Source organism: Rana temporaria, chromosome 2 (assembly GCF_905171775.1).
Source record: "Rana temporaria chromosome 2, aRanTem1.1, whole genome shotgun sequence".
NCBI lineage: Eukaryota > Metazoa > Chordata > Amphibia > Anura > Ranidae > Rana > Rana temporaria.
Genome location: NC_053490.1, coordinates 268,756,371 through 268,781,445, shown reverse-complemented (window position 1 = coordinate 268,781,445; position 25,075 = coordinate 268,756,371). Strand labels below are relative to the sequence as shown.

The window sequence follows — 25,075 nt, the reverse complement described above, 5'->3', positions numbered from 1 at the left end:
ATGGAAGAACTGGGTAGATAGGTCAGGTATGGCAGCTCCCTTAGTTGTACTAATCTCCAGCATACCAGAAGATTACAGTGGCGAGGGAGGGGTGAGGGGCATTCGAGGGAGTAAGATTTCTGCTAAAAAAGGTCACAGCTTTACTTTTTTTAGGGTAAACTTAGGCTTTAATATTCTTTACTTTTTTATTTATTGTGGGATACACAAATGTCTCTCTAGTCTTGTTGAATGATAGGTGTGTCCATATACTGCCAGGGTTTAAGGTTTTCAAAAAACGTAACTTGAATGGTTTAAGCATTGCAAAAAATGACTGCAGATCAACCATTTCATATGCAGGTCATTTTTGTATTTCAGTCTTTTCTCTGTTCCCGTTATACTCTGACATGACTAACCATCTATGTGAAATAGATACATTTATGTTTCAATTTTATCATCTTTTTCGTGTATAAGACTTGGAAAAAGGGAAGTTCAGGTCATTTAATACAATTCATACCAATGAATACTGGAACAAGTCTTCAGAGTAAAATAATCATTATATAATTTGCTCTCTACTTTCACGTTCAAGTCGGATATTGCAGTGAATGTAAGGGACACCACCAGGTCAGCTGTTTCCTCCTTCACCGTGTACAAGAACTCCATTCATAACGTGTCCTTTTTATCCTTTTGAGTGAATAAGTAATTATTCAATATAGAAGGCAGGATATTTGGAGCTGGCTATTTAATGTGGCAGCACACCGTAATGAAGCCTACCTTTCTTGGCAACTTGAGAAGGGAATGTAACAATTCCAACAAGAAGGAAACTTTATCCGGTTTGACGGGCTGTTTCTTTGGCACATCAGTGAACCTTTTATCCCTGTGACTGACAGCTCCAGAAGGGTCACATTCACCTCCATTCTATTGCTTATTGTAATATTTAATGGTGGACAAGGTTGAGTGGGACTGAGGGTAATCTGAACTTGGTTTTCCACATAGTAAAGGCTAAGAGACAGCTTGATCCCCAGTATTGTGGTGTAACGCATGCCATGGCTTAGCATTTATTTATAGAGGATACTCTTTCTGTTTATAAATAAAAAGAAAAATCCCTAAGAACTGTTGTGTTTTGCATTATCCGCTCCACAGGGATACTTTCAACTACTCATTGTAAAGCATATAATCACAAGAATAATTAAAAATGGCAGCATAAGCATGTCTTGTCTTTGTGCTTATACCCTGGGTTAGTCTGTTAGCATCAATAGCCTAACCCCTTCAAATACTGACTCGTGGGCCCAATCTGTATCTGTCACTTGACATAGAAATTGTTCAGACTGAGATAAAGCATGGCTAAAACAGGGACACTTGTAAGTCTTTACAGATCTGTCAGGAAGTGCATATAACTTTAAGGCCTCATGCACACTGGACGTTAAAATCACGTTATTAAAAACGGCAGTAGCTTTGCAGTTTTTCAACTTTTTTCAATATTTTTGCAATAGAGGTTTTTAGTGTTTTTCCACGTTAAGGTTTTTAGCGTTTTTCCTTTTTCAATGGATCAAAAACGTCACAAAACGCTGGTGAGCAAAATTTTTGAGTGTTTATCAAAGTTTATCAGCATTGGTGTGTTTTTACAGCTGGAAAACATTTCTCAGAACCCACTATATATTTTTTTTTTTTTTTTTACTGGTCAACCGCCACTGCCAAAACTGCTGATAACAGCCTATGTGTGCATGGACACATAGAATAACATGAAGGAGAGTTTAATGACTGTATAAAAAAATGTCTACTGCCAAAAACGGCTGCTGTAAAAAAAAACATCCAGTGTGCTTGAGGCCTAAAGACCAACTCCAGCTAAATATTTTACTTGGATCCTGATAAAGTGAGAAATGGGTTAGAGCCTATGTCAAGTTTTTATTTTTGACTGTATCCCCATCAGGAGGATTTCACCTCCTATTAGGACTGAAAAGAGATGTGAAATCAGCTTGGTTGCTGTTTATGATTTGACTTACAAAAATCTTGAATCATCTTTTAATAATAATGCACTGGAGCCCAAGATATATATTTTTTTGTATTAGTTTTCAAACTTGTAAAAAGATTCAGAATGGCAGGTAGCACTTTGGTCTTTCATTTCAGTTTCATACTTGCCACTTGTCGTAAAGAGGCATACATGGAGATATGACAGACCATTTATTTGCATGATGCAGTGTGCCACAACACATGCATTGAAAATGAATGGCTCCACAACACACCAAACACTAATGTCATGTTCTATAGATCAATGTGAAATTTACACATAGTTAGGTGAATCGGAGCAATGACTTGTCCCTTACAGTACGAAACAGCACTGTAAATGATTTCAGCAAAAGACAGCATTAAATGACAGCCCAAAGTGCCCTGGAAAACTGTCATGCATAGAATGTTGTCTTGTAATATGTATTAAAAAAAAAAATATATATATATATATATATATATATATATATATATATATATATATATATATATATATATATATATATACACACACAGTACAGACCAAAAGTTTAGACACACCTTCTCATTCAAAGAGTTTTCTTTATTTTCATGACTATGAAAATTGAAGATTCACACTGAAGGCATCAAAACTATGAATTAACACATGTGGAATTATACATAAAAATATATTTCATATTCTAGGTTCTTCAAAGTAGCCACCTTTTGCTTTGATTACTGCTTTGCCCACTCTTGGCATTCCCTTGATGAGCTTCAAGAGGTAGTCACCTGGCGCAGCACCCCATCACTCTCCTTCTTGGTCAAATAGCCCTTACACAGCCTGGAGGTGTGTTTGGGGTCATTGTCCTGTTGAAAAATAAATGATGGTCCAACTAAACGCAAACCGGATGGAATAGCATGCCGCTGCAAGATGCTGTGGTAGCCATGCTGGTTCAGTATGCCTTCAATTTTGAATAAATCCCCAACAGTGTCACCAGCAGAGCACCCCACACCATCACACCTCCTCCTCCATGCTTCACAGTGGGAACCAGGCATGTAGAGTCCATCCGTTCACCTTTTCTGCATCGCACAAAGACACGGGGGTTGGAACCAAAGATCTCAAGTTTGGACTCATCAGACCAAAGCACAGATTTGCACTGGTCTAATATCCATTCCTTGTGTTCTTTAGCCCAAACAAGTCTCTTCTGCTTGTTGCCTTTCTATAGCAGTGGTTTCCTAGCAGATATTCTACCATGAAGGCCTGATTCACACAGTCTCCTCTTAACAGTTCTAGAGATGTGTCTGCTGCAAAAGGTGGCTACTTTGAAGAACCTAGAATATGATATATATTTTCAGTTGTTTCACACTTTTTTGTTATTTATAATTCCACATGTGTTAATTCATAGTTTTGATGCCTTCAGTGTGAATCTACAATTTTCATAGTCATGAAAATAAAGAAAACTCTTTGAATGAGAAGGTGTGTCCAAACTTTTGGTCTGTAATGTATATACTTTTTTTTTATAAGAAATGTAAAACTTGCACTTTACATTAAAGGGTTTGTAAAGGAAAAACATGTTTTTCATAATAAGCATCCTTTACCTGCAGACGTTCCTCTTTTCACTTCCTCATTGTTCGTTTTTGCTCAGAAGTTGTTCTGTTCACTTCCTGCTTGTCTGGTTTTTACTCACCACCGTGAAGGGAGGCTTTACTGCAGTGGTCAGTAACGTGCTCACCCCCTCCTGGGAACTACATCTGTGTGGCAGGACGCTCTCTACGTGTTAGAGACTTCAAGGTGGTGTGAATTACTGGGCGTGCCGCAATTCGTACTGGAAAATGTAGTTCTTACTTGAACGAGCGCCGCAAACCCGGAAGTGAATGAGAGAACAAACTAGAATGCCGGAGGTAATATAGATGAAGGAATTTTTAACAGAATCATTACACTATTCTGTCTGTCTACCTCGCAGACATTACCGTATTTATCGCGGTATAACGCACTCCTGCGTATACCGCGCACCCCTAAAGTTGCGCCGAATCCTGTGGAAATTTTTTTTTGTACTTAAAGTTTTGGTGTCTTGCGCAGCGTCCATCGGCGGCCTCGTCGGGTCCGGCGTCCGTCTGCGGCTTCGGGTGTCCTCTTCGTCGGGTCCGGCGTCCTTCTGCGGCTTCGGGTGTCCTCTTCGTCGGGTCCGTCTGCGGCTTCGGGTGTCCTCTTCGTCGGGTCCGGCGTCCGTCTGCGGCTTCGGGTGTCCTCTTCATCGGGTCCGGCGTCCTTCTGCGGCGTCCTCACGTCCTCCCCGCTCGTTTCCTGCGCCAAGTTTGAATACTGCGCCGACATATACAGAGCGCAGTACACTCATGTATTGTCGGGCAGGCTCGGCAACTCTCGCGCTGACGTCCTGTACGTCCAGGACGTGAGCGCCGAAGGAGCCGAGACTGCCCGACTATACCCGAGTGTACTGCGCTCGGTATATGTCGGCGCAGTATTCAAACTCGGCGCGGGAAAGCGGGTATCGGCGTATACCGCGCACCCACGATTTTGCCCTGATTTTCAGGGCAAAAAAGTGCGCGGTATACGCCGATAAATATGGTAATTTTTTTTTTTTTCCTTTACAACTCCTTTACAAAGTAATAATAAAATTGGTCCGTAGACCATTATAAGTTTACTTTGGCAGAAATTTACAAATCTCACATGCATGTCTCTTTGAGCTTATGCATCTATACTTCGGCCTTAACCATAGTGAGTGCTTTGTGAATAAGAAATCTTGTTGCTTGGTTTAGCAAATTATTAATTCACTTGTGCTCCAGGTAAAACTGCAACACATGCACCATTGGTAAGGCCTGAAGATGGGTTTCAGATTAGAGGTATAGCTTTTCTGTTGATGAAGGAACGGTGATATTTGTAGACCATACTGTGTTACAACTGACAGCATCTTTTTAGGGGTTAGGTTGGCTCAAAGCTAAGTTTTAGTATTCTATTCTATTCTAGAGTACTGTGCATTGGATTACCTACTAGCTACTTATATTTTGCTGAATACTACAGTTATGAAATATTTCCTTTTAAAGTTTCGGACTTCAGTCCACTAAGAGTGTTGCAATCTTAAATTATGATGTCAGTTGTCAGTAGGTTTTTATTTTACATTAGGGGAACATTACATAATTTTTTGGCTTCATATAGCTCACAGCGAAGAAGACCAAGATGAAAATATTAACAAGAAAGTTTTACTATCGGAGTAACCAAGATTAGAAAGAGGTGGTGAATATAATTTGGGTGGACTTTGAATTTGAAGGGGCCTCTTCATTTTAAAAGCAAAGTCATATTATTTTTTTCTTTTCTGTTTTTTTGTTGCAAGCATATTCACAGTAATATTCAAAAATTTGAATTCTAGAGAGCACTTTTACTAGATGGATTTTATTTTCCTAAAGGTTAAGTTCACCTTTTGGGAACATGTTGCATTTCCACCCATTTTTAGGGAGGAACATTTAACATGTCCCCCCAGCCCCCCCCCCACCCCCTGTCCCCGTAACAGTAGTACAGAGAAAAGTTCCCTATACTGTCACTTTTTTTAAAACAGTATGGCCATGCAGGGTTCTGCCCACACGGCCACATCATTCATTAACATAGCTCTTGTGAATGAACTATAACCCCCGACATCCTTTGTGGCTGTCGGCTTGTAGTTCTCAATGAAGTGCCATGGTAGTTCATTGACATTTTCTTTTCAGATTACATGTGCTTGCCCATACGGGATGTACAGGCACACAGATACACTGGCAGATCTGCTGAAAACCTGCATGGCACAATCTGCTGATTGCTGGTGCAATGCTTTTACAGGCTTCTAAAAAAATAATTGCAAATTTATTTTACATGCAAAAAAAGTGCAATTTTTTTTTTCCCGAAAAACGTATCCTTTAAAGCGGAGGTGCACCCACATTTTTTATTTAAAAGCCAGCAGCTACTAATAGTGCAGCTGCTGACTTTTAAAAAAATGGACACTTACCTGTCCAGCTTGTCCGCGATGTTGGCATCCGAGGCCGAGCAATTGCTCGACCCTCGGATGCTGCCGACACCGTCCTCGGTGAGGGAATCAGGAAGTGAAGCGTTGCGGCTTCACTGCCCGGTTCCCTACTGCGCGATTCACGCGGCACATCGTAACTGGTCCCCGCTCTCTCCTGGGAACAGTGCTTTTCCCAGAAGACGGGGGGGGGGGGGCTGTGTGAGGTGCCAAATGTGACACCGGAGGGGGGGGGTGGGCTTCCGAAAAAGCGGAAGTTTCATTTTTGGGTGGAACTCCCCTTTTAAGTTACATACATGCACAATATAACAGAAATTCAAAACCTAATTTGAAAACCAAAAAATATACTGGTGAATGTAATTTAAATTTCAAATTAAAATTCTCCTTGTAACATAATATTTTTCAGTCTACATAAGGCCTCAGTAACACATGCTCTGAGAACTAATATAGGAGGAACGCTGATTAATGAGACTATAATGGTAACCTGTGTTTAGTATACAATCAATTCAATGTATTTAAAGCTGTGTCTTAAAAGCTTTCTAAACATCCTGCAACGCAATATAAAGGTGGTGTTTTGATTACCTTTATCAAGCTGCTTTTCCTATTTTACAGCACCCAGAGCCGTGCAGTTTCTGTTCCTGTGGATGCTACAAAACCCTGGAAAAAACTGAAATGAATGAAAAAAAAAAAGATCATGAACAAAAGCCGAGAGTGCCCAAGATATTTTTTGGTACACGAACACACAAGCAAATAGCCCAGATAACCAGGGAACTACGGAAAACAGCTTATTCTGGTGTACGGATGACTATACTTTCCAGTAGAGATCATACCTGTGTTAATCCTGATGTTAAGACCAACAGGAATGAGAAATGTAAAGAACTTCTTGAGTCAAAGGATGTAAGTAAACCATTATCTTTATAGTTTTAAGTACACATTAAACTGCTTGTATTTGTCACATTGACCATAATGCAACTGGACTCGATAAATTTAAGTGGTAAATACATTAATTTAGGTGCATTCAAAGAGGTTTGTTAAACAAGCAATATGTGTCCTGTAAAGATATGAATGTGCTTTTTTTATAGAATAGCTCATCTTTGTACATTATTCAGAACATTATTTCTACTCAGGTTGTATTTTAAGCACTTTTTGTTCTTCCCTGTTACCTGGAAGCTAATGGGATTTGTAGTTTACAAAGGAAACATTAGGTTGTTTGTGCTCTCTGCTAAGCTCACAGAAGTGACAAGGACACTGCATTTCTGGCAAGATCAACTGGTATTCATTCTACATTACAGGATACATGGTAACATTTTCTGGAAACAATGAGTTATACTGCCACCTTCTGGAGAGTTGGACAGTGGCAACCAAAGCTGTAAGGGAACCCCAGTTTATAGCCCCTCCTGCTCCCAGCATGCCTCAGTTTTTTGCTAGTTTTCCTTAGCGGACCAAACATATTTTCTTCACTCTTTGAGAGAAACAAAGTCTTTTTTACTTTTTTATTAAGACAAATTTTTCTTCTGTGAAGATTGTTCAATTGCTGCAGAGCCACTGGTGCTCTTCCGAATTGGTTACCTTTTGGCTTTACTCTAGGGGACAGTACCCGGAGTGCACCAGGAAGAAGGTGCAGGACCAACCTATAAAGATCCTATGTTTGACACTTACCTAGGCACCTGTTGCACCATGTTGACTTGGCTGCAGGGGCCGAGGTCCATCTATCCAGTGCAACGCAGTCCCTGAAAACCTCTTATTCGGCATTGCCACTGCATGGCAGAAGATTATAGATGGGGCTAGTCAATAACACCCTGTCGATCAGCCTGGGGAAAAAACATACTTGAAGGTGACTGGGAAATAAGAAATGTTGCCCTTTAATTGGCAGCCCAAGGTGCTGCTCTGGTCCTTTAAGGGTTTATCTGCGGATTGCTAGCTGCATCATATTCAGCCGCAGTAGGGTGATGGTAGAGAATCACTTGTGGTTTAAATCTGGTGCCTTTTTCATTGGTTTCCCAGGGGCTTCAGCCTGGGTGCCCCACTCAGCCTGTGCAACTTACTTCTAAATTGGGCTTGCTGTGCATGCATGTGCTATCTTGAGACAGATGCAGCTCAGCCTCTTCTGCCTTTTCCACCACCTGCACCATCAGTCCCTCGTGACATATCTTCTGGGCTCTGTATTACTTTCAGGTTAGAATCCCAGGTGGCATTAAAGCCTTCTGCACTGCAACTTGTAGTGAATACCTCTTGGAAGAAATCTCTCGCACCCATACTGAGGCACATAATAGGTACAAAGGGGGAAGCCCTGGAGGTCCTAGCGCACATTTGGCTAACACAAGGGGGTGTCTGCACTCTGCAGCATATCCCCAGGGGTTCATGGCAATATCAGTCAAGACCATTGCATCTAGCCTTTTATTGCTACTCTCCCTTGGGGACCTTCTTAAAGTGCATCTAAAGACAAAACTTTTTTTCCATTTTGGTTAGCGTAAAGAAGGGTTATTACCCCTAAACATTTTTTTGCCTATCTGTGCCCCATTGCTGAGATTTCCCTTTACTTCCCATCCCCTAGCCACAACAGGAAGTCAGAAGAAACCTCTTCAAAGTGAGGAAATCCTGGGGTGTCATTAGAGTAACCAAAACTAGTGTCCCCTCTATTCCCCAATTTATTTTATTTTATTTTACTTTCACTTTCGATGATAACATAAACAGAACAAATGGAGGGGTGAATTTCCTTAATGGGTATTAGGCTATAGTGGCTAAAATTCCATCATCCCTAATGTTATACAACAAGAAAAAGCCCTCTAGGGGTGGAACTTTACAGACACTAAATAACATCTAATAAATAAAAAATATAAGTTATCGGTACAAAAGAATAAAATCTACAGGGACATTTGTAGTATGGGTACAAATATTCATAAATAAGGTAATGACATCTAATGCGTTTTGATTAATCTTCTTCAGAGGTGTCAGAAACATGATGATACAGATAATTGCTCTGAAAGGTAAGCACAGAAATAAATATACATGACCACAATAATGTGTACATCATAAGTATACAGAATAGTACTATACTAGCCCCAACACAGAACTTGCATCACATATGTATGTCACTATTTCTTAAAACCAGGATTGGAAGGCCACAGGGTGGCGTTGGCACTCATACCCCAACGAACGCCCACAGCTAGGCCTAACGTGGCCCTCCCCCGATGTAGCACTGCAAAAGATCCCCCAGAAACCGGGAGAGACCCAAGATCATGCAGGATCTGTTGTAAGTGTAGCAAGGGGATACAGCCCAATCTATCTATAAAGAGCAACGGTAAATTTAATAGTAATGAAAGTAAAAATGTAATCTAGATTTCCTATATATACACGCATATCATCCATAATACATCCGCATGGGAGGAAAAAGGAACCAGTGACAAAAAAATCAGATAAACAGAAAAGATATCTTACATTAGCTATTGCAGTTATAAAGAGTAGTGGGAATTCTTAAATGAGTATGATGTGCCAGATTGCAGATCTGTGGGACCAAAGCAAAGGGCTGATAAAGGAAAAGCTAAAACCACATAGAAGGGTCCATATAGTAACAGAATTAAGGCGGAGAGGGCTTATGTAATGTCTTTATTTTAACTTCTGTAGCATTCCAACTACAGGACATCTGAACGGCACCCATGCTAATAGTCCATGGGTGTCGCCGTTAAAAACATCACTGGGGCTTCCAAACAAACTAATGGAGGACCCAGTCTAGGGTCACATGAGACAACCAGTCAATAAGGTGGTCCCCGCAGTTAATTAGCTCTGGTAGGTGAAGAAGGAGCTACTGGGCGTGGCATAACCCCGCCCATAAAACGCCCACATTGGAGTCAGGGAAATCCTTCTGATGTTCTGGGAGGTTCTTCCAGTGAACACCAGCCTACACCAACACCATCTGGCTGGGGAGAAGTTAATGACACTTCCAGAGTAATCTTGTTTCCATTCAGTGTTCTGGAACTCAAAACAATGCGGTTGTCCCTTCAACTCTGGATCCATCACTGTGAAGTGATCTAACCAGGATTAAGTTAGACCATGCCACAGTGTTGGTTTACTTCAACCATTGGGAGAACCAGGAGTTGCTCAAAGAGAAGTAAATTTGATCTACTTATAGGCAAAAAGTCTTGTACCATCCCTGTCAAGGCCTGCTGATAAGCCCAGGCCCCATCAGTTGAAAAGGGAGGCCTGGAGACCTGCTGAGCAGAAGGGCCAGCTGTACCGCCCTATTGCTGACACTTGTGGATCCAGTGCAGCTGAGGCTGCAGCGAAAAGTAAAACAAAAAAAATTACAAAATAAATCTCCTAAGAAAATGTAAAAGATTGTAAAATTCAAAAAACTAATTAAAAAAATAAAGACTTGTTCAAACATTTTATATTGCACCGGGGAGCAGCGTTATGCAATTTAATGGGTATTTATCGATGAGGGTGTAGTTTCTGTAATGGCTGCGAAGCATAGCATTGCAGCTACGGCATTTTAGTGAAAATATCATATGATATTTTCCGAGGTGGGGGGTGGCCCTGTGAGATGGGCTGTATGGTACCCCGTGATTTATAAAAGCATCCCTGAGCCCCATCTGCAGTGCATTTACTGTGTGTGAAAAGTTAGCTGGTGGACTTCCTCAATCTGAAATGAAGAGCGTGGCCTTTTCATTCTGAGGTGTTTCTAGAGATGTAAAGGTGGAAGATGGCGGTTGTGGACCTTCTGGATTCCAGATTCAACATCAAAATAGACAGGCTTGTCTCTAGATCCTCCTTGGGCCTTTAGGGGTGAATGCTCTGACCTCATGGGATCAGTTCAACCTGATTTATGCCTTTCCTAACATAAAGCTCTTATCTTGGAAAGGAAGCAAAGGGATGCAAGGACTCCCGGTGAATTTCGTTGAACTGAATTGGACATTGTTTTTGGACATCATCGGACCCCTGGTGCAATAATGGGCCTTCCCAGAATGTCTGGATCTTATTGCCCAAGAACCAGCTTACCACTGTGCTGCTCAGTTGCTGGCTTTAACGGCTTAGTTTTTTATATTGTAATCATATGCCCTCTTAAGGATCTTTTTTTTTTTGCCCCATCGCAAACTTTTTAATTTTTCAAAGATTTTCCTGTGGATTGGAGATACTGAACTGCATTTGAAGGCGAGGCCGAACCAGTATTTGTAAAAGGGTAGAATTATTGATTCATCTCTTGAATGTATACCTTTTTATAATGCTTGACATTATTTTGCTAGTTTTGTTAGCCGCGACTTGGCATTGTATGCAATTCATAAGCCTGTGATCTACATACGCCCTCTTTTTTCATCACTTCTTCCCCTAGGAGAGTCCATTTAAATATGTGGTTTGCATGTGTATTTTTGACACCCAAGTGCACAACTTTACATTTCTCAATATTGAACCCTTATCTGTCATTTAGTAGTCTAACTCCCTACTTTGTTAAAGCGGAGGTTCACCCTAAATTATAACTTTGGCTGTCCACCAGCCATCGATAGTAATGTATCCGTTTTTTTTTTTTTAATCGCCGTCCTTACCTTTGTACTGGAGCCTTTTGTGAGCGGTCACTCACTTTTCCCCGCAGGAGTGGGCGTGGATTCCCAATTCCCCCGACCAGCGCTATGTCTCCTGGGAGTGAGTCCTGAGAATCCCAGGAGATGCACTGTGCTGAAATCCTGCGATATCTCGCGGGTCACGTGACTAGTCAAGCGGTATATGTGTTCACAACGGGGCGTGACCTACGCCGGCCGTTGTGATGGCAACAGTGCAGTGTTGACGGTGACGCTCGCAGTCAACACTGCACATGCGCGAGATAGAGCGGTGAATGCTGGGACGTCAGCATCCCGGAAGGACAAGCAGCTGGGCTTCACAGTGCCCACAGTAAAGATGGAAACGTCCATCTTGGAATTTTAAAAGATCTTCTTTTCTGGCGATTAGCAATGCAGCGGGCTAAAAGACTGGAACGGAACAGATGAGTGATTTTTTTTACAAGGTAAGAGCGGCAGAAGCCATTAAAAAAAAAAAAAAAAAAAACGAAAACCCGCGGAACCCCCGCTTTAATTTCTTCTTGTAATGATGCTAAAATATCCCTTACTGAAGTTATTTTACTGCATAATTTGGTATCAACAAAAACTGACCTTTTATATTATTAATAAACAAATTGAACAGTACTGGCCCCAAGACAGAACCCTGGGGCACACCACTCACACTTTCCCTGTGTCTTGATCACTCCTTATTCCTTGCTAAAGAACTGGAGTCTCACAGAATGGGTGAAGTTATAAGAGTGCTCACAATGGGAACGTCTAGCAAGCTTGCTGCTGGTGTATAATCCATGGTGTATAATTACAATTTGCGTGCCCTGTCCTGTACTTTAATATAAAAAATTTACAGATAAGTTAAGATTCCTGTTTTTCACCGCATGCACTACCCCCTTCTGATTGTGGTCTTTATTGGTCATATGTGTTAAAGTATAACTTATTATTATTTAAAGATTCACCCTCTCTTAGTCATGTTTATCATTATTAGTTTTGGTGGAAGTAAAAGAAAATCCAAATTGGGTTGTCTGCAGAACAGGAATAGTGGGGATATCTTCCAACGGAAATACTTTTTCTGCTGACCCTATTGACAACCAGGTTCACCAGGCCAATGAGGCACCTGGGAGGATCCCGAGATTATTGTTGGAATACATCCAGAGACTGGAGAGACTTTGTGACCTCAGTCGACAGCGGGCTTTAACCTGCTGTCGGCTGAATCTGGGTCACCGGACTGCAGAAATAATTGCACTTTTGTGACCAAGAAGAGAAGCATGGCCAAAAAAAGCTTTGGCCATTCTTCTCTTTTAATAGATTGTATGCTTCTCTCATATCTCTAAAATAAATTGCCTGTAGTTTTAGTTTGATAAACAACATTTAGCTGTATTTTTCTTTACAATAGTCTAGTCCAAGCATCGTTCAAAATATGGGACATACTATTCTAGTCCCACAAACTGTTTTCCGTACTCTTAAAGGAGTTGTAAAGGGAAAACATTTTTTTGCCTAAAATTAATGTCTGCAAGGTAGACAGACAGAATAGTGTAATGATTCTGTTAAAAAACGAGTAAATACCTAATAAATCTATGTCACCTCCGGCGTTCTAGTTTCTTTTCTCTCATTCACTTCCTGGTTTGCGGCGCTCGTTCATGTAAGAACTACATTTCCCAGTATGCATTGCGGCACGCCCAGTAATTCACACCTCCTTGAAGTCTCTAACACGTAGAGAGCGTCCTGCCGCACAGATGTAGTTCCCAGGAGGGGGCGAGCATGTTCCTGACCACCGCAGTAAAGGCCTCCCTTCACGGTGGTGAGTAACAATCAGACAAGCAGGAAGTGAACAGAACAGAGAAGAAATAGAGCAACCTCTGAGCAAAAACGAACAATGAGGAAGTGAAAAGAGGAATGTCTGCAGGTAAAGGATGCTTATTATGAAAAAAATGTTTTTCCTTTACATCCCCTTTAAGCCTCGTACACATGATCCAATTGTTGGCAGGGGATTGACTGTTGACAAACTGTTGTCCTAAAATCTGACTGTTAGTACGCTCCTTTTGACAATTGTTGTCCAACTTTCTGCCAACAAATTTTGGATGACATGCTAGTAAATTTTTGGCGGACACTGGTTGGCTGTCAGATTTTCTGATGATCAGTACACAAGTCCGTCACAAAAGCTGAAAGTACAAACACGCATGCTCAGAATCAATGTTCACCAAACACGACATTAGCAGAAGGGACCCAAGGGGTGGTGATCAAGAGCTAAAATTCATCGTAGTACGTCACTATGTTCCTGTTTGTTGCCCAACATATTTTGTAACGTTAGTATACAAGACAAGACCTAGGCACACACCCTTAAGGCACAAATCTGGCACTCGGTTGGCCAACAATTGGATTGTGTGTACGAGGCTTAAGTCATTTGCTCAGAAATTAGAATTTTGCAGCAGCACCCAATATATCCTTGGTTTATATTAAATACTTAGCATTTGGCTTGCCCACCAATGTTTTTTGGCATCTTGCCTTTCATTTGTGCCTGGCAACCTGGAAAAACGTAATTTAGCCAACCAACCATTTTATTAGTTTGATTGAACCTGGCCAAATGAATGTGTTCCCATGCTTTTGTTCCCTGTTTATTGTGTTTATTTTGAATATCCTGTGATTGTCAAATTCTTTCTAATTCATTGTGAAAGGTTTGCTAAGTGGCAAATGTACCTTTTTTTGTTTTTTGTTTTTTTAAATTAAATATTGTATTAATTATATGTTTTTTTTTCTTTGCATTGTCTTTGATTTATGGTTGTTCTAGTACAGTGTAAAAAATACATTTCTGCTTTCCTATGCGATGTGCAGTATAAATGTCTACAAAATGATAAGCTTATTGTGTCAAAATATTAATTGCCATAGATTCCAATCAGACACACGTTTACAGGTATAACTGACACTGTGGAATGTACGTTCAAATACGGTGGCTGCAGGAGTGATAGATATAATTTGTCATGCTGAAACTTTAATTTGTGAGAAACTTTTTTTTTTTTTTTCAAGGAGCAAATATATTTTGCGTTCAGTATTATCACATATAAAATACAAGGAAGCAAATGTGAAAACCCTTGTTTCAAATATTCACTTTATATTTTTGCTTATAACCACAAAGCTCTTTAAAATTACAATTAAAGACTCCTCTATAACAGCCTAAACAAGCACTAAATCAAGTTACAGCGGGATGCGCAAGCCTCATAAATTAAAACTTGCTTTACCTCCCAGACTTGGCCACATCCTTCAATTGTGTCTCACATGCTGTCCTTCCCAGACACGGCAACCTACAGTGAAAAGGTTTCTGCAACAGTGGCAGTGCTGTCAATCCAGAAAGCAGTTGGCAGCACTAGATGTGTTCAGGGGCTGATTGACAAGCTACAGGCATGTAAATCAGCAGTGACCATTCTAAAATTAACACCCCCTGTAACATGTTTTTATTCAGCTGTAGTTTAAAAAGTAACTCCACTTTTGTTTTAGAAAAAAACATTCCACTCTGGGTAATCAATGTACATTGCCAGGATTGTAACAAACTTTGTTGCAGATCTCTACCTTTTGTTATTCTGAAGAAATCACTGTTTGTCCCTCTGTGCTCATGTGTTTCTTATGGGAGTGTTTTTATAATTATCAATCAGCTGTTGCAGCTGGAGGGCTCTGAGAAAAATCGCTGGGTCTGCATCCCTTTAGACGCGTTCCTATTGGAAGTATCTTACCAAAAATTAAGTTTTTGTTGCAGGGGATGCCAAAAATCTTACTTTTATCTTAGTGCAGACTTCTGGGAAAATTAGTAAACCAATCACACAAGCAGTAATTTATGTTTCTGGGGGGTGTTGTGTACACATTCTGTGTACACAACACCTCCAGGTAGCCATATTGCATTGCATTTTACAGATTTTTTTTTTTTACTAGTAATGGCGGCGATCTGCGATTTTTATCATGACTGCGACTTTTTGGCGGACACTTTTTTGACACATTTTTGCGACCATTGTCATTTTTACAGCGATCAGTGCTATAAAAATGCACTGATTACTGTCAAAATTACGCTGAAAGTGAAGGGGTTAACCACTAGGTGTCGCTAAAGGCGTTAAGTGTGCCCTAGGGAGTGATTCTCACTGTTAGGGGGAGGAGCTACCAGTGACACATCACTGATCACTGTTTCCGATCACGGGCAACAGTAGATCAGTGACATGTCACTAGGCAGAATAGGGGAATGTCTTGTTTACAAAGGCTTGCTTTTGCCGTCGGCAATCGCGGGCCTTCCGGGAACATCGAGTTCCCAGGACCCGCAAGCACACTCAAGAGGCACGCGGACAGGTATGCCCATTTGTCTGTCCGTGCCATGTGGTTGACATATGTGTGTGTGCGGCGGTCGGCAAGTGGTTAAGCACTACAGCACATACATTTGGAAAGTCTATTTTAACCAGTTCAGCTTTTTGGACTTACTATGTACATCCAAAGAGCGAACCTCCAATTACAAGCTGCAGTGGCAGCCATTAGCTTGTGCAGGTTTTGTTTAGTCAGCCCCTGGCTTAAAAGTGATGCCAGCTTGTGAGTCTGAGGCAAATCCATGCCTCGATCTCTCATGTAAACAATGAAACTGGAAGCAACAATGATTTTGTCACTTTCGGTTACAGATCCACCATTTACTGGCCAGTACAGCAAGGGGACACATCCAACCAAGCCAATCTGTGCTTTGATGGTGTGAAGGGCAGGGGACACATTGGGGCCTATTAGACCCCTGATGTCTCCATAAAATGTACCTGTCACCTGCCCAATGCTATCACATGAGGGTTTATTAGCCCTTTGTGATGGCCATCAAGTTAAAAAAAATTATTAAAATTGTAACCCTCGTTGCCCCGCAGACATGCGCAAACGCAAGCCCAGGGTGCGCCAAATGTGTGACATATATTGCCAGGAACGTCGGAGTAAGAGCAATATTTCTATAACCATAGCTCCTTGTTAACGCTAAACCGATGAGCTGTGAATGCTTTTAAAGTGTCACCATTTTTGCGATATCACGGGCACACTCAATTTTTAAACCTGAAATGTTCTATTTATTCGATGCATTCTCCTCTTTTATATTTCGACCAGAAAATGGGTATTATTTTGTGTGTTTTTACAGTAAAGTTAATTTTATTATTAATTTTTTCCTGAAAATTTGCATCTAATAAACAGTCACCTTTGTATTCTGCAGGGCTTCTGCTTCCAGAAAATATATAATGTTCTGGGGGTTAACTAATTATTTTGCCAAAAATTAAGATTTTTACCACCTTAATTGAGTGACAAAAAAATTGATCCGGTAATTTGGGAAAATTTAGTCCAAAACCTCAATTGTTCTCTGATTGTACAGGAAAAAACACTGTTCACCACATTTGGGGAAGTAAATCTGTCATACTTGATATGATGTGCTTTCCAAGGCTACTGTACTTTTATTACCTAGCTGATGTAACATATATTGTGCTTTTAAACTAGCCTTGTCAGGTTGAGAAGCTGATTGTAACTATTTACGAAAATAATTTTGCCACAAACTACCGTATGTACTCGAGTATAAGCCGACCCAAGTATAAGCCGAGATACCTAATTTTACCCCAAAATACGGGGAAAACGTATTGACTCGAGTATAAGCCTGAGAATGCAGCAGCTACTGTAAGTGGGAAAAATACCTCACTGTGCCCATTGCCACCTCACTGTGCCCAACCTCACTGTGCTCATTGCAGCCTCCCTGTGCCGGTGTACCTGAAATTCTTGACAGGCTGCGGGCATCCATTCATTTCCCAGCAGCCTATCACGGATGTCTTCTCATCCTTGGACTCAGTTTTCCAGCAGACACTGTGTTCAGTGTTCCGCCAATCATGGACATCTTTTCATCCTCGGACAAGAGAACGTCCGTGATAGGCGCAACACTAAACACAGTGTCTGCTGGGAAAGGCCTATCACGGAAGGGACCAGGGGGAAGCCGTGACTTTTAAACAATGGACGCTCTCAGCAGCCCTTCAGGTACACTGACTCGAGTATAAAAAGGGCTGAAAAACTTGGCTTATACTTGAGTATATACGGTACTCAATTTCATCCTCCATTATGAAGCTTGGACATTGATCCAACTGTTTAGGGATCAATTCCTTTGCAAGGGGCCCAATTTTTTGGAAAATTTTACCTGACGGTTTGACCCCTTCCATGTATTAATCACTTCAATACAGGGCATTTATGCACCCTTCCTGCCCAGACCAATTTTTAGCTTTCAGTGCTCTCACACTTTGAATGACAATTACTCAGTCATGCTACATTGTATCCAAACAAATTTTTTATCATTTTGTTCTCACAAACAGAGCTTTCTGTTTTTTTTTTTTTTCTGCAATATAAGCAAAAATAACAGAATATTTAAAAAAAAAAAAAACACTTTTTTTTTAATTTCTATCATAAAATTTTGCAAATAAAACATTTTTCTTCATAAATTTGGGCCAAAATGTATACTGCTACATTTCTTTGGTAAAAATAACCCAAATTTGTGTATATTATTTGGTCTCTGTGAACGTTAGAGTCTACAAACTATGGTGCAAATCATTGAAAATGTATCATATCTGATCACACCTGATGTACTGACATCCTATCTCATTTCTTGAGACCCTAACAAGCAAGGAAAGTACAAATACCCCTCAAATGACCCCTTTTTGAAAAAGTAGACATTCCAAGGTATTTAGTAAGAGGCATGGTAAATTTTTTGAAGTTTTAATTTTTTCCCCACAATTCTTGGGAAAATTAAGATTTTTTTTTTTTTACACAAAATTGTCATAATAAGTTAGTTCTCTCACACAGCACATGCATACTTACAATGACACCCCAAAATACATTCTGCTCTTCCTGAGTATAGTGATACCACGTGTGTGAGACTTTTACACAGCCTGGCCACATACAGAGGCCGAACATGTAAGTAGCACCTCCAGGCGTTCTAGGAGCAGAAATCACACATCTCATTAGATGACAACCTATCACACTTTTGACAGGACAATGGAACCGCCCACAAAATGACCCAATTTTGGAAAGCTAACACCCCAACGTATAATCTATGAGGCATAATGAGTCTTTTGAACGGTTAATTTTTTTCCAGACGTTTTTGAAAAATGTGGAAAAAAAATGAAAACGCATTTTTTTTACACAAAGTTGTCCATTTATAAGATATTTCTAACACACAGCATGGACATAGCAAAAATAACACCCAAAAATACATTCTGCTACTCCTGAGTATGGCGATACCACATGTGTGAGGCCGCGTACACACATTCGATCCAAACCGATGAGAATGGTCCGACGGGCCGTTTCCATCGGTTCACCGCTGAAGTGGCCTGACGGTCTGATGTGCGTACACACCATCATTCCATAAACCGATCGGGTCAAAACGCGGTGACGTAAAACACACGACGTGCTGAAAAAACGAAGTTCAATGCTTCCAAGCATGCGTCGACTTGATTCGGATAATGCGCGGGTTTTGAACCAATGCTTTTCTGTACTAACCATCAGTTTGGACCAATCGGTCAGCGGTCCATCGGTTCGATTTTAAAGCATGTTTTAAAATTTTGGACCGAAGGACAACAGACCGATGGGCCATACACACGGTCGGTTTGGACCGATGAAACTGTACTTCGGTCCATTATCATCGGTTTGGAACGACCGTGTGTACGCGGCCTGAGACTTTTACATACAGAGGTCCAACATCCAAGTAGCACCTCCAGGCGTTCTAGGAGCATAAATTATACACAAGTTACTGCCAACCTGCCCTTCATATTCCCATAAAATGTACTGTACATACCAATTACAAACCAAAATACATTTTTCTGAGCAAAGAGTAAACAAAAGATTACCTGCGGTTTTAGTAGTGCAGTGGTCCACAGAGAGCAATTGGTCAGGGATGTGGTCAGCAGCAGCGAAAGGATCATTCATGCAGCAGGTATAAATACTGTCCATAGTACAGGCAGCAGGCAGAGATATGGTTAGCGCAGCCAAAGTATTGGTTCAGGCAGCAGGCAGGACCATCAAATTTAGGGCCTTGGTCAGGAAAGAATGGGGGCAGGGGTAGAGACTTTTCCCATCCATATCGCTTTGAAGCCTCCAGGCAACCAGACCCTGTTCTGGGAACATAGAAAACCAAAAACTGTTTTTCTCAACTCAGAACACTATTCTGGAGCCCCTCACATATGTGAGACCCCTGTGTAGCAGGGTGAAAGATCAGTCCAAGGGGCAGGCAAAAACATGGTCAACAAGCCGAGGTCAGTGCAGGTAAAAGGCAGAAATAGACGGTAGGCAGAGGCATAGTTGGTACAGTCCAGGGTCAGTTCACGTGAAGGGCAGAAACATGGCGGATAAACAATGCAAACGGCAGGCAGAGGCATAGTCAATAGTCCAGGGTCAGTTCACGTGAAAGGCAGAAACATAGCGGATAAACAATGCAGAGGCATAGTCGATAAACAGGCCAGGGTCAGTTGAGTTCAGGCAGCAGGGAAATAATCAGCACAGAAACTGAAACCAGGGAAATGGCAGTCTATTAGAAATCTGGGCTAATAGTTTTTCGAGAGTGTGATATCGCTTGAAGCATTCTCTGATGCAAAGGCCAGGTTGGGACGGACAGTCGGGACAATGGAAACTGGTGTCTTTCCTAACTCTTCTTTTGCTGCACACCCGACACTTTTTTTTTGGCGTCTTCTTCCGGTTGCTGATGGTGGAATGTTGTCAGGAAATTGGCGCTTATGCAGTCTGCTGACACAATCGGAGAGAATGTTTTTTGGGGTGGAGCCTTGCTGATAGATCAAGGCAGTGGCAATATTTTTGATAAATCTGATAAAGGGCCATATGGAAGAAGTATATTGCAACTTTTTTGTACCAGAAGAGGAACTTTCGTGTTGAAAGATAGGGCTGCAGCATTTGATCGTTTAAATCAGGGCTCGACAAATCCCGGGCGCCAGGTCGCCATGGCGACTAGAAATAGGGTCCTGGCGACTTGGCGCCATCTGGTGGTGAGCCGTTGGTATTAAAAGTTATTACCACCAGATGTGTAAGCTGGCACCATCTGGTGGTGGCCGTTGGTATTACAAGTTAAGCATTACAAGTTAAACAGCAATTCTAATGTAATTTTTCACTATTTTCACTACCATCTTCTTCCCTCTAATTGGAACCCCCAAACATTATATATATTTTTTATCCTAATACCCTAGAGAATAAAATGGCGATCGTTGCAATACTTTCTGTCACGCCGTATTTGCGCAGCGGTCTTACAAGCGCATTTTTTTGGGAAAAAATTACACATTTTTTAATTAAAAAATAAGACGATAGTAAAGTTATCCCCATTTTTTTTTTATATTATGAAAGATAATGTTACGCCGAGTAAATTGATACCCAACATGTCACGCTTCAAAATTACGTCCGCTCGTGGAATGGCGACAAACTTTTACCCTTTAAAATCTCTATAGGCAACGTTTAAAAAAATTCTACAGGTTGCATATTTTGAGGTCTAGGGCTAGAAATATTGCTCTCGCTCTACCAATCGCGGCAATGCCTCACATGTGTGGTTTGAACACCATTTACATATGCGGGTGCTGCTCACGTATGTGTTCGCTTCTGCGCGCAAGCTCGTCGGGACGCGGCACGTTTTCTGGCTCCTAACTTTTTTAGCTGGCTCCTAGATTCCAAGCAAATTTGTCAACCCCTGGTTTAAATCCACCTCCCATGAACTTATAAGTTGATGGAGCAAGGCTTTTGAACGGTCCCGCGTCTTCCTCTAAGATCCACCGAGGTGTCATTGTGGATAGTAAACATCTTTCTTATCTTTCCACTTCACGGCCAACACTTCCTCGTTCCTCAGGCTTGCCAATTCCCCCGTTTGTAGCCTTGTGGTAACTAGACACTGTGGGAAGCCTTTCCAGTTTTATTCAGGAATAGGTGGCGAAAAAGGGGCAAACTGGTGTAGTAGTTGGGTTGTCCATGTATATGTGATACCCCTTTTGGAGGAGTGGGAATGCCAACTCCCATACAATTTTCCCGCTTATTCCCATATACGTTGGACACTCAGGGGGCTGGAGCTGGGAGTCTTTGCCTTCGTACACATGAAAGGCATTCACATATCCAGAGGAGCTTTCACAGAGCTTGTTGAGCTTCAAGCTGTATTTCGCCCTCTTACTGGGAATATACTGCTTGATTCCCAGCCGGCCTGTGAAATGGACCAGGGATTCGTCCACAGAGATTTTTTTTTCCGGGATGTAAAGTTCAGCAAACCTTTAATTAAAAAAATCTATTGGTCACTGTGAGTTGTCACTGTGAGTTGTCACTGAAATGCAGGAACTGCATGATCATGTCATAGCGGGATCTGGGCATTGCAGATGCCAAAATTGGCATATGGATGATGGGCTTTTTAGACCAATATGAATGTAGTTAATTTTTTTTGTAACCCCCATGTTGAGCGTAAGGCCTAAAAACAATCTAAGCTCCTGATTTCTTAGGGGTCTCCATTCAAAAAGGGGGACATAGCGTGAGTTGGGGTTGTTTTGTATGTAATGAAGGACAAAAAGATTTGTTTGGTCCATGATGCTTTGAAGTAACTCATCAGGGAAAAATAAATATACCTGGCTTTGCTGTGAAAGGGGGGATTGTTGCTGACCCTGTGCTAGAAGGCAGCCACAATGGGTTGGCCAAGGCATCCGGAATATGGGTTTGGGCCCTACTCCTTTGGCATTGAATTTCAGAGCTTGTACTGGGCCTTTTCTCCTGGGGTTTAGAAGCGCTTGTACTGGGCCTTTCCTCCATGGGTCTAGCAGCGCTTTTACTGGGTCTATCCTCCTGGGGTCTAGCGCCGTTGGCATTTGCTGATTGGCCATTGGGGTGTCTGGCGCTGCTGGTAGCTGCATGGAGTTCAGACCATCTTCTTTTTGGATGGACTACGGACTACTTCCTCCTTCGATTCAGATGTACTGCTTTTGGGGGGCTCGTATTGCGAACCAGAATCGGAACTGGAATCAAAACTGTACTGGGGCGGTGAGAGCTCCCCGCTGCTCTCATTGGTTTGGGTTAACATTTGGTATGCTTCTTCTGGGGTGTACACTCTTCTGGACATGGTGGCTGGCTGTATGACAAGCAACTGACATCGTCCTTATAAACCAATGATGTCATTGGGAGTTACTAGGTTGGCAGCTAGAAAGTTGTAATGGTGTAAAATGAAAACCTATGGCTTTCTGTAACTAAAAGCAGGTTTCATCCACCCACTGGCTTGTATACAATGTTGGGGCAATTTTTAGGCATTTTGCCTTATCTGTAAATACCCATGTGATGTAAATCATTGTTTTCCCCAAAAATATCCCTGCTCTGTATAGTTAGCTGCCTTACAGAGACAGTGCCTAAAATAACTGGCTTTAGTGTTTTCCATAATACTCTGCAGTGTCGGCACTATAAAAATGTGTAAAATAAATACATTGACACTGTTGTTCTTTTGATGCTCCTAGAACCTTTGGAAGAGCTTCAGTTGCAGGTTACAAATGAAGTCTATTGTTTATCTATAGTGATCGCAAGATCTTAGGATAACATGTATGCTTAATGACGGGTAATTAAATTGTCAGCTTAGGTGTCTGACTTCAGAGCTTCTATGTTAATCAAGTGAGGTGATGCACTGATAAAAGCTAGTAAAGCTTGATAATATGTGATAACGGAGTCAACAACTGTTCCCTAAGGTTGTGTTACACAGATGAGTGATGAGCTTTCTACGGTTCGTATCAGTCATGTCATGAATGGAAGTGCAGATGGCTAGCAGAGAGGGAACAGATCGCTGAATAACAGTGAAAGTGAACAGAAGGAATACACACTAGAAAAAACACTTAAAAGATGATCAAGAATTGTTTTGTGTTGGAGCCTGGATACAGCAGTACATGTGCTGAGAGGATGGTGGGATATTACTTTCACAGTGGACCAAAATAACCAATGTAATTGATTGTGGTATCTTGCATCGATAAAGGACAAACTCCCCTGGGATTGACTGTGATATTTCTGTTTATACTATATATCTTTTAGTGTTGTTGTCTTGCTGACTGAATTACAGTATGCGGTTACTTGAGACATTCCCGTTCTGCTCTCTTTTACTTGTTTATTGTGCAAAGTGTAAACTGAATACTTGTTCATTCTATTTTATGAAAATGTAAAAAGAAAAACAATAAAAATTGAAACGGTAGTAAATTCGGCTTTCATTGTAGTTGACCTTTAACCACTTAAGCCCCGAGCCTGTTTTTCAGATTCGGGATTTACAAGACTAAAACTGTTTTTTTTTGCTAGAAAATTACTTAAAACCCCCAAAAATTATATATATATTTTTTTCTAACACCCTAGAGAATAAAATGGCGGTCATCGCAATACTTTTTGTCACACCGTATTTTCGCAGCGGTCTTACAAGCGCACTTTTTTTGGAAAAAATTTACTTTTTGAATTAAAAAATAAGACAACAATAAATTTGGCCCAATTTTTTTATATATTGTGAAAGATAATGTTACGCAGAGTAAAATGATACCCAACATGTCACGCTTTAAAATTGCGCCTGCTCGTGGCATGGCGTCAAACTTTTACCCTTAAAAATCTTGATAGGCGACGTTTAAAAAATTCTATAGGTTGCATTTTTTGAGCTACAGAGTAGCTCTAGGGCTATAATTATTGCTCTCGCTCTAACGATCGCGGCGATACCTCACTTGTGTGGTTTGAATACCGTTTTCATATGTCGGCGCTACTCGCGTATGCTTCTACGCGCGAGCTCGTCGGGACGGGGCGCTTTAAAAAATATTTTTTTTGCTTTTCGCATTTATTTTTATTTATTTTAGAATTTTTAACACTGAAAAAAAAAATAATAATAAAATTATCACTTTTATTCCTATTATAAGGAATGTAAACATCCCTTGTAATATAAAAAAGCATGACAGGTCCTCTTAAATATGAGATCTGGTGTCAAAAAGACCTCAGATCTCATATTTAGGCTTCAATGCAAGAAAAAAAAAAAAAAAAGGAAAATTTTTTATTTAAAAAAATGACAACAAAAAAATTGTCTCTTTAAGAGGCTGGGCGGGACTGACGTTTTGACGTCACTTCCGCCCAGCAGAGCTATGAGGACGGGTGGGGGCCATCTTGCCCTCACTACAGTCCTCACTCCAGGCGGCAACATCCGATCTCCTCCGCCGCTACCGACGGCTCCGGTAAGCGGCGGAGGGCGTGGAAAAGCGGCGGGAGGGGGGGGCCCCCTCTCCCGTCACCGATAACGGCGATCTCGCGGCGAATCCGCCGCGGAGACCGCCGTTATCGTTTACACGGCAGCCCACTGTAAAGGTGGATATCCCGGTTCTGGCAGCAGCTGCTGCCGTTACCGAGATATTCAGCTTTAAAAATAGGACGTATATATACAGTGGGCTGTCGTTAAGTGGTTAAAATATATACACTCACTGGCCACCTTGCTAGTACCAGGTTGGACCCCCCTTTGCCTTCCAAACTGCCTTAATTCGTTGTGGCATAGATTCAACAAGGTGTTGGAAATATTCCTCAAGATTTGGTCCATATTGACATGATGGCATC

At 41.3% G+C, this 25,075-nt stretch overlaps 1 protein-coding gene across 1 annotated transcript in view; it reads left to right on the top strand.

Moving 5' to 3' along the window:
• Positions 1 to 25,075, top strand: part of BRIP1 (BRCA1 interacting helicase 1) — a 386,982-nt gene that overhangs the window by 91,623 nt on the left and 270,284 nt on the right. Inside the window, exon 7 of the mRNA XM_040336928.1 lies at positions 6,561 to 6,845. Within this exon, the coding sequence (XP_040192862.1) occupies positions 6,561 to 6,845 (285 nt within the window). The remainder of the gene's footprint in view (positions 1 to 6,560; positions 6,846 to 25,075) is intronic.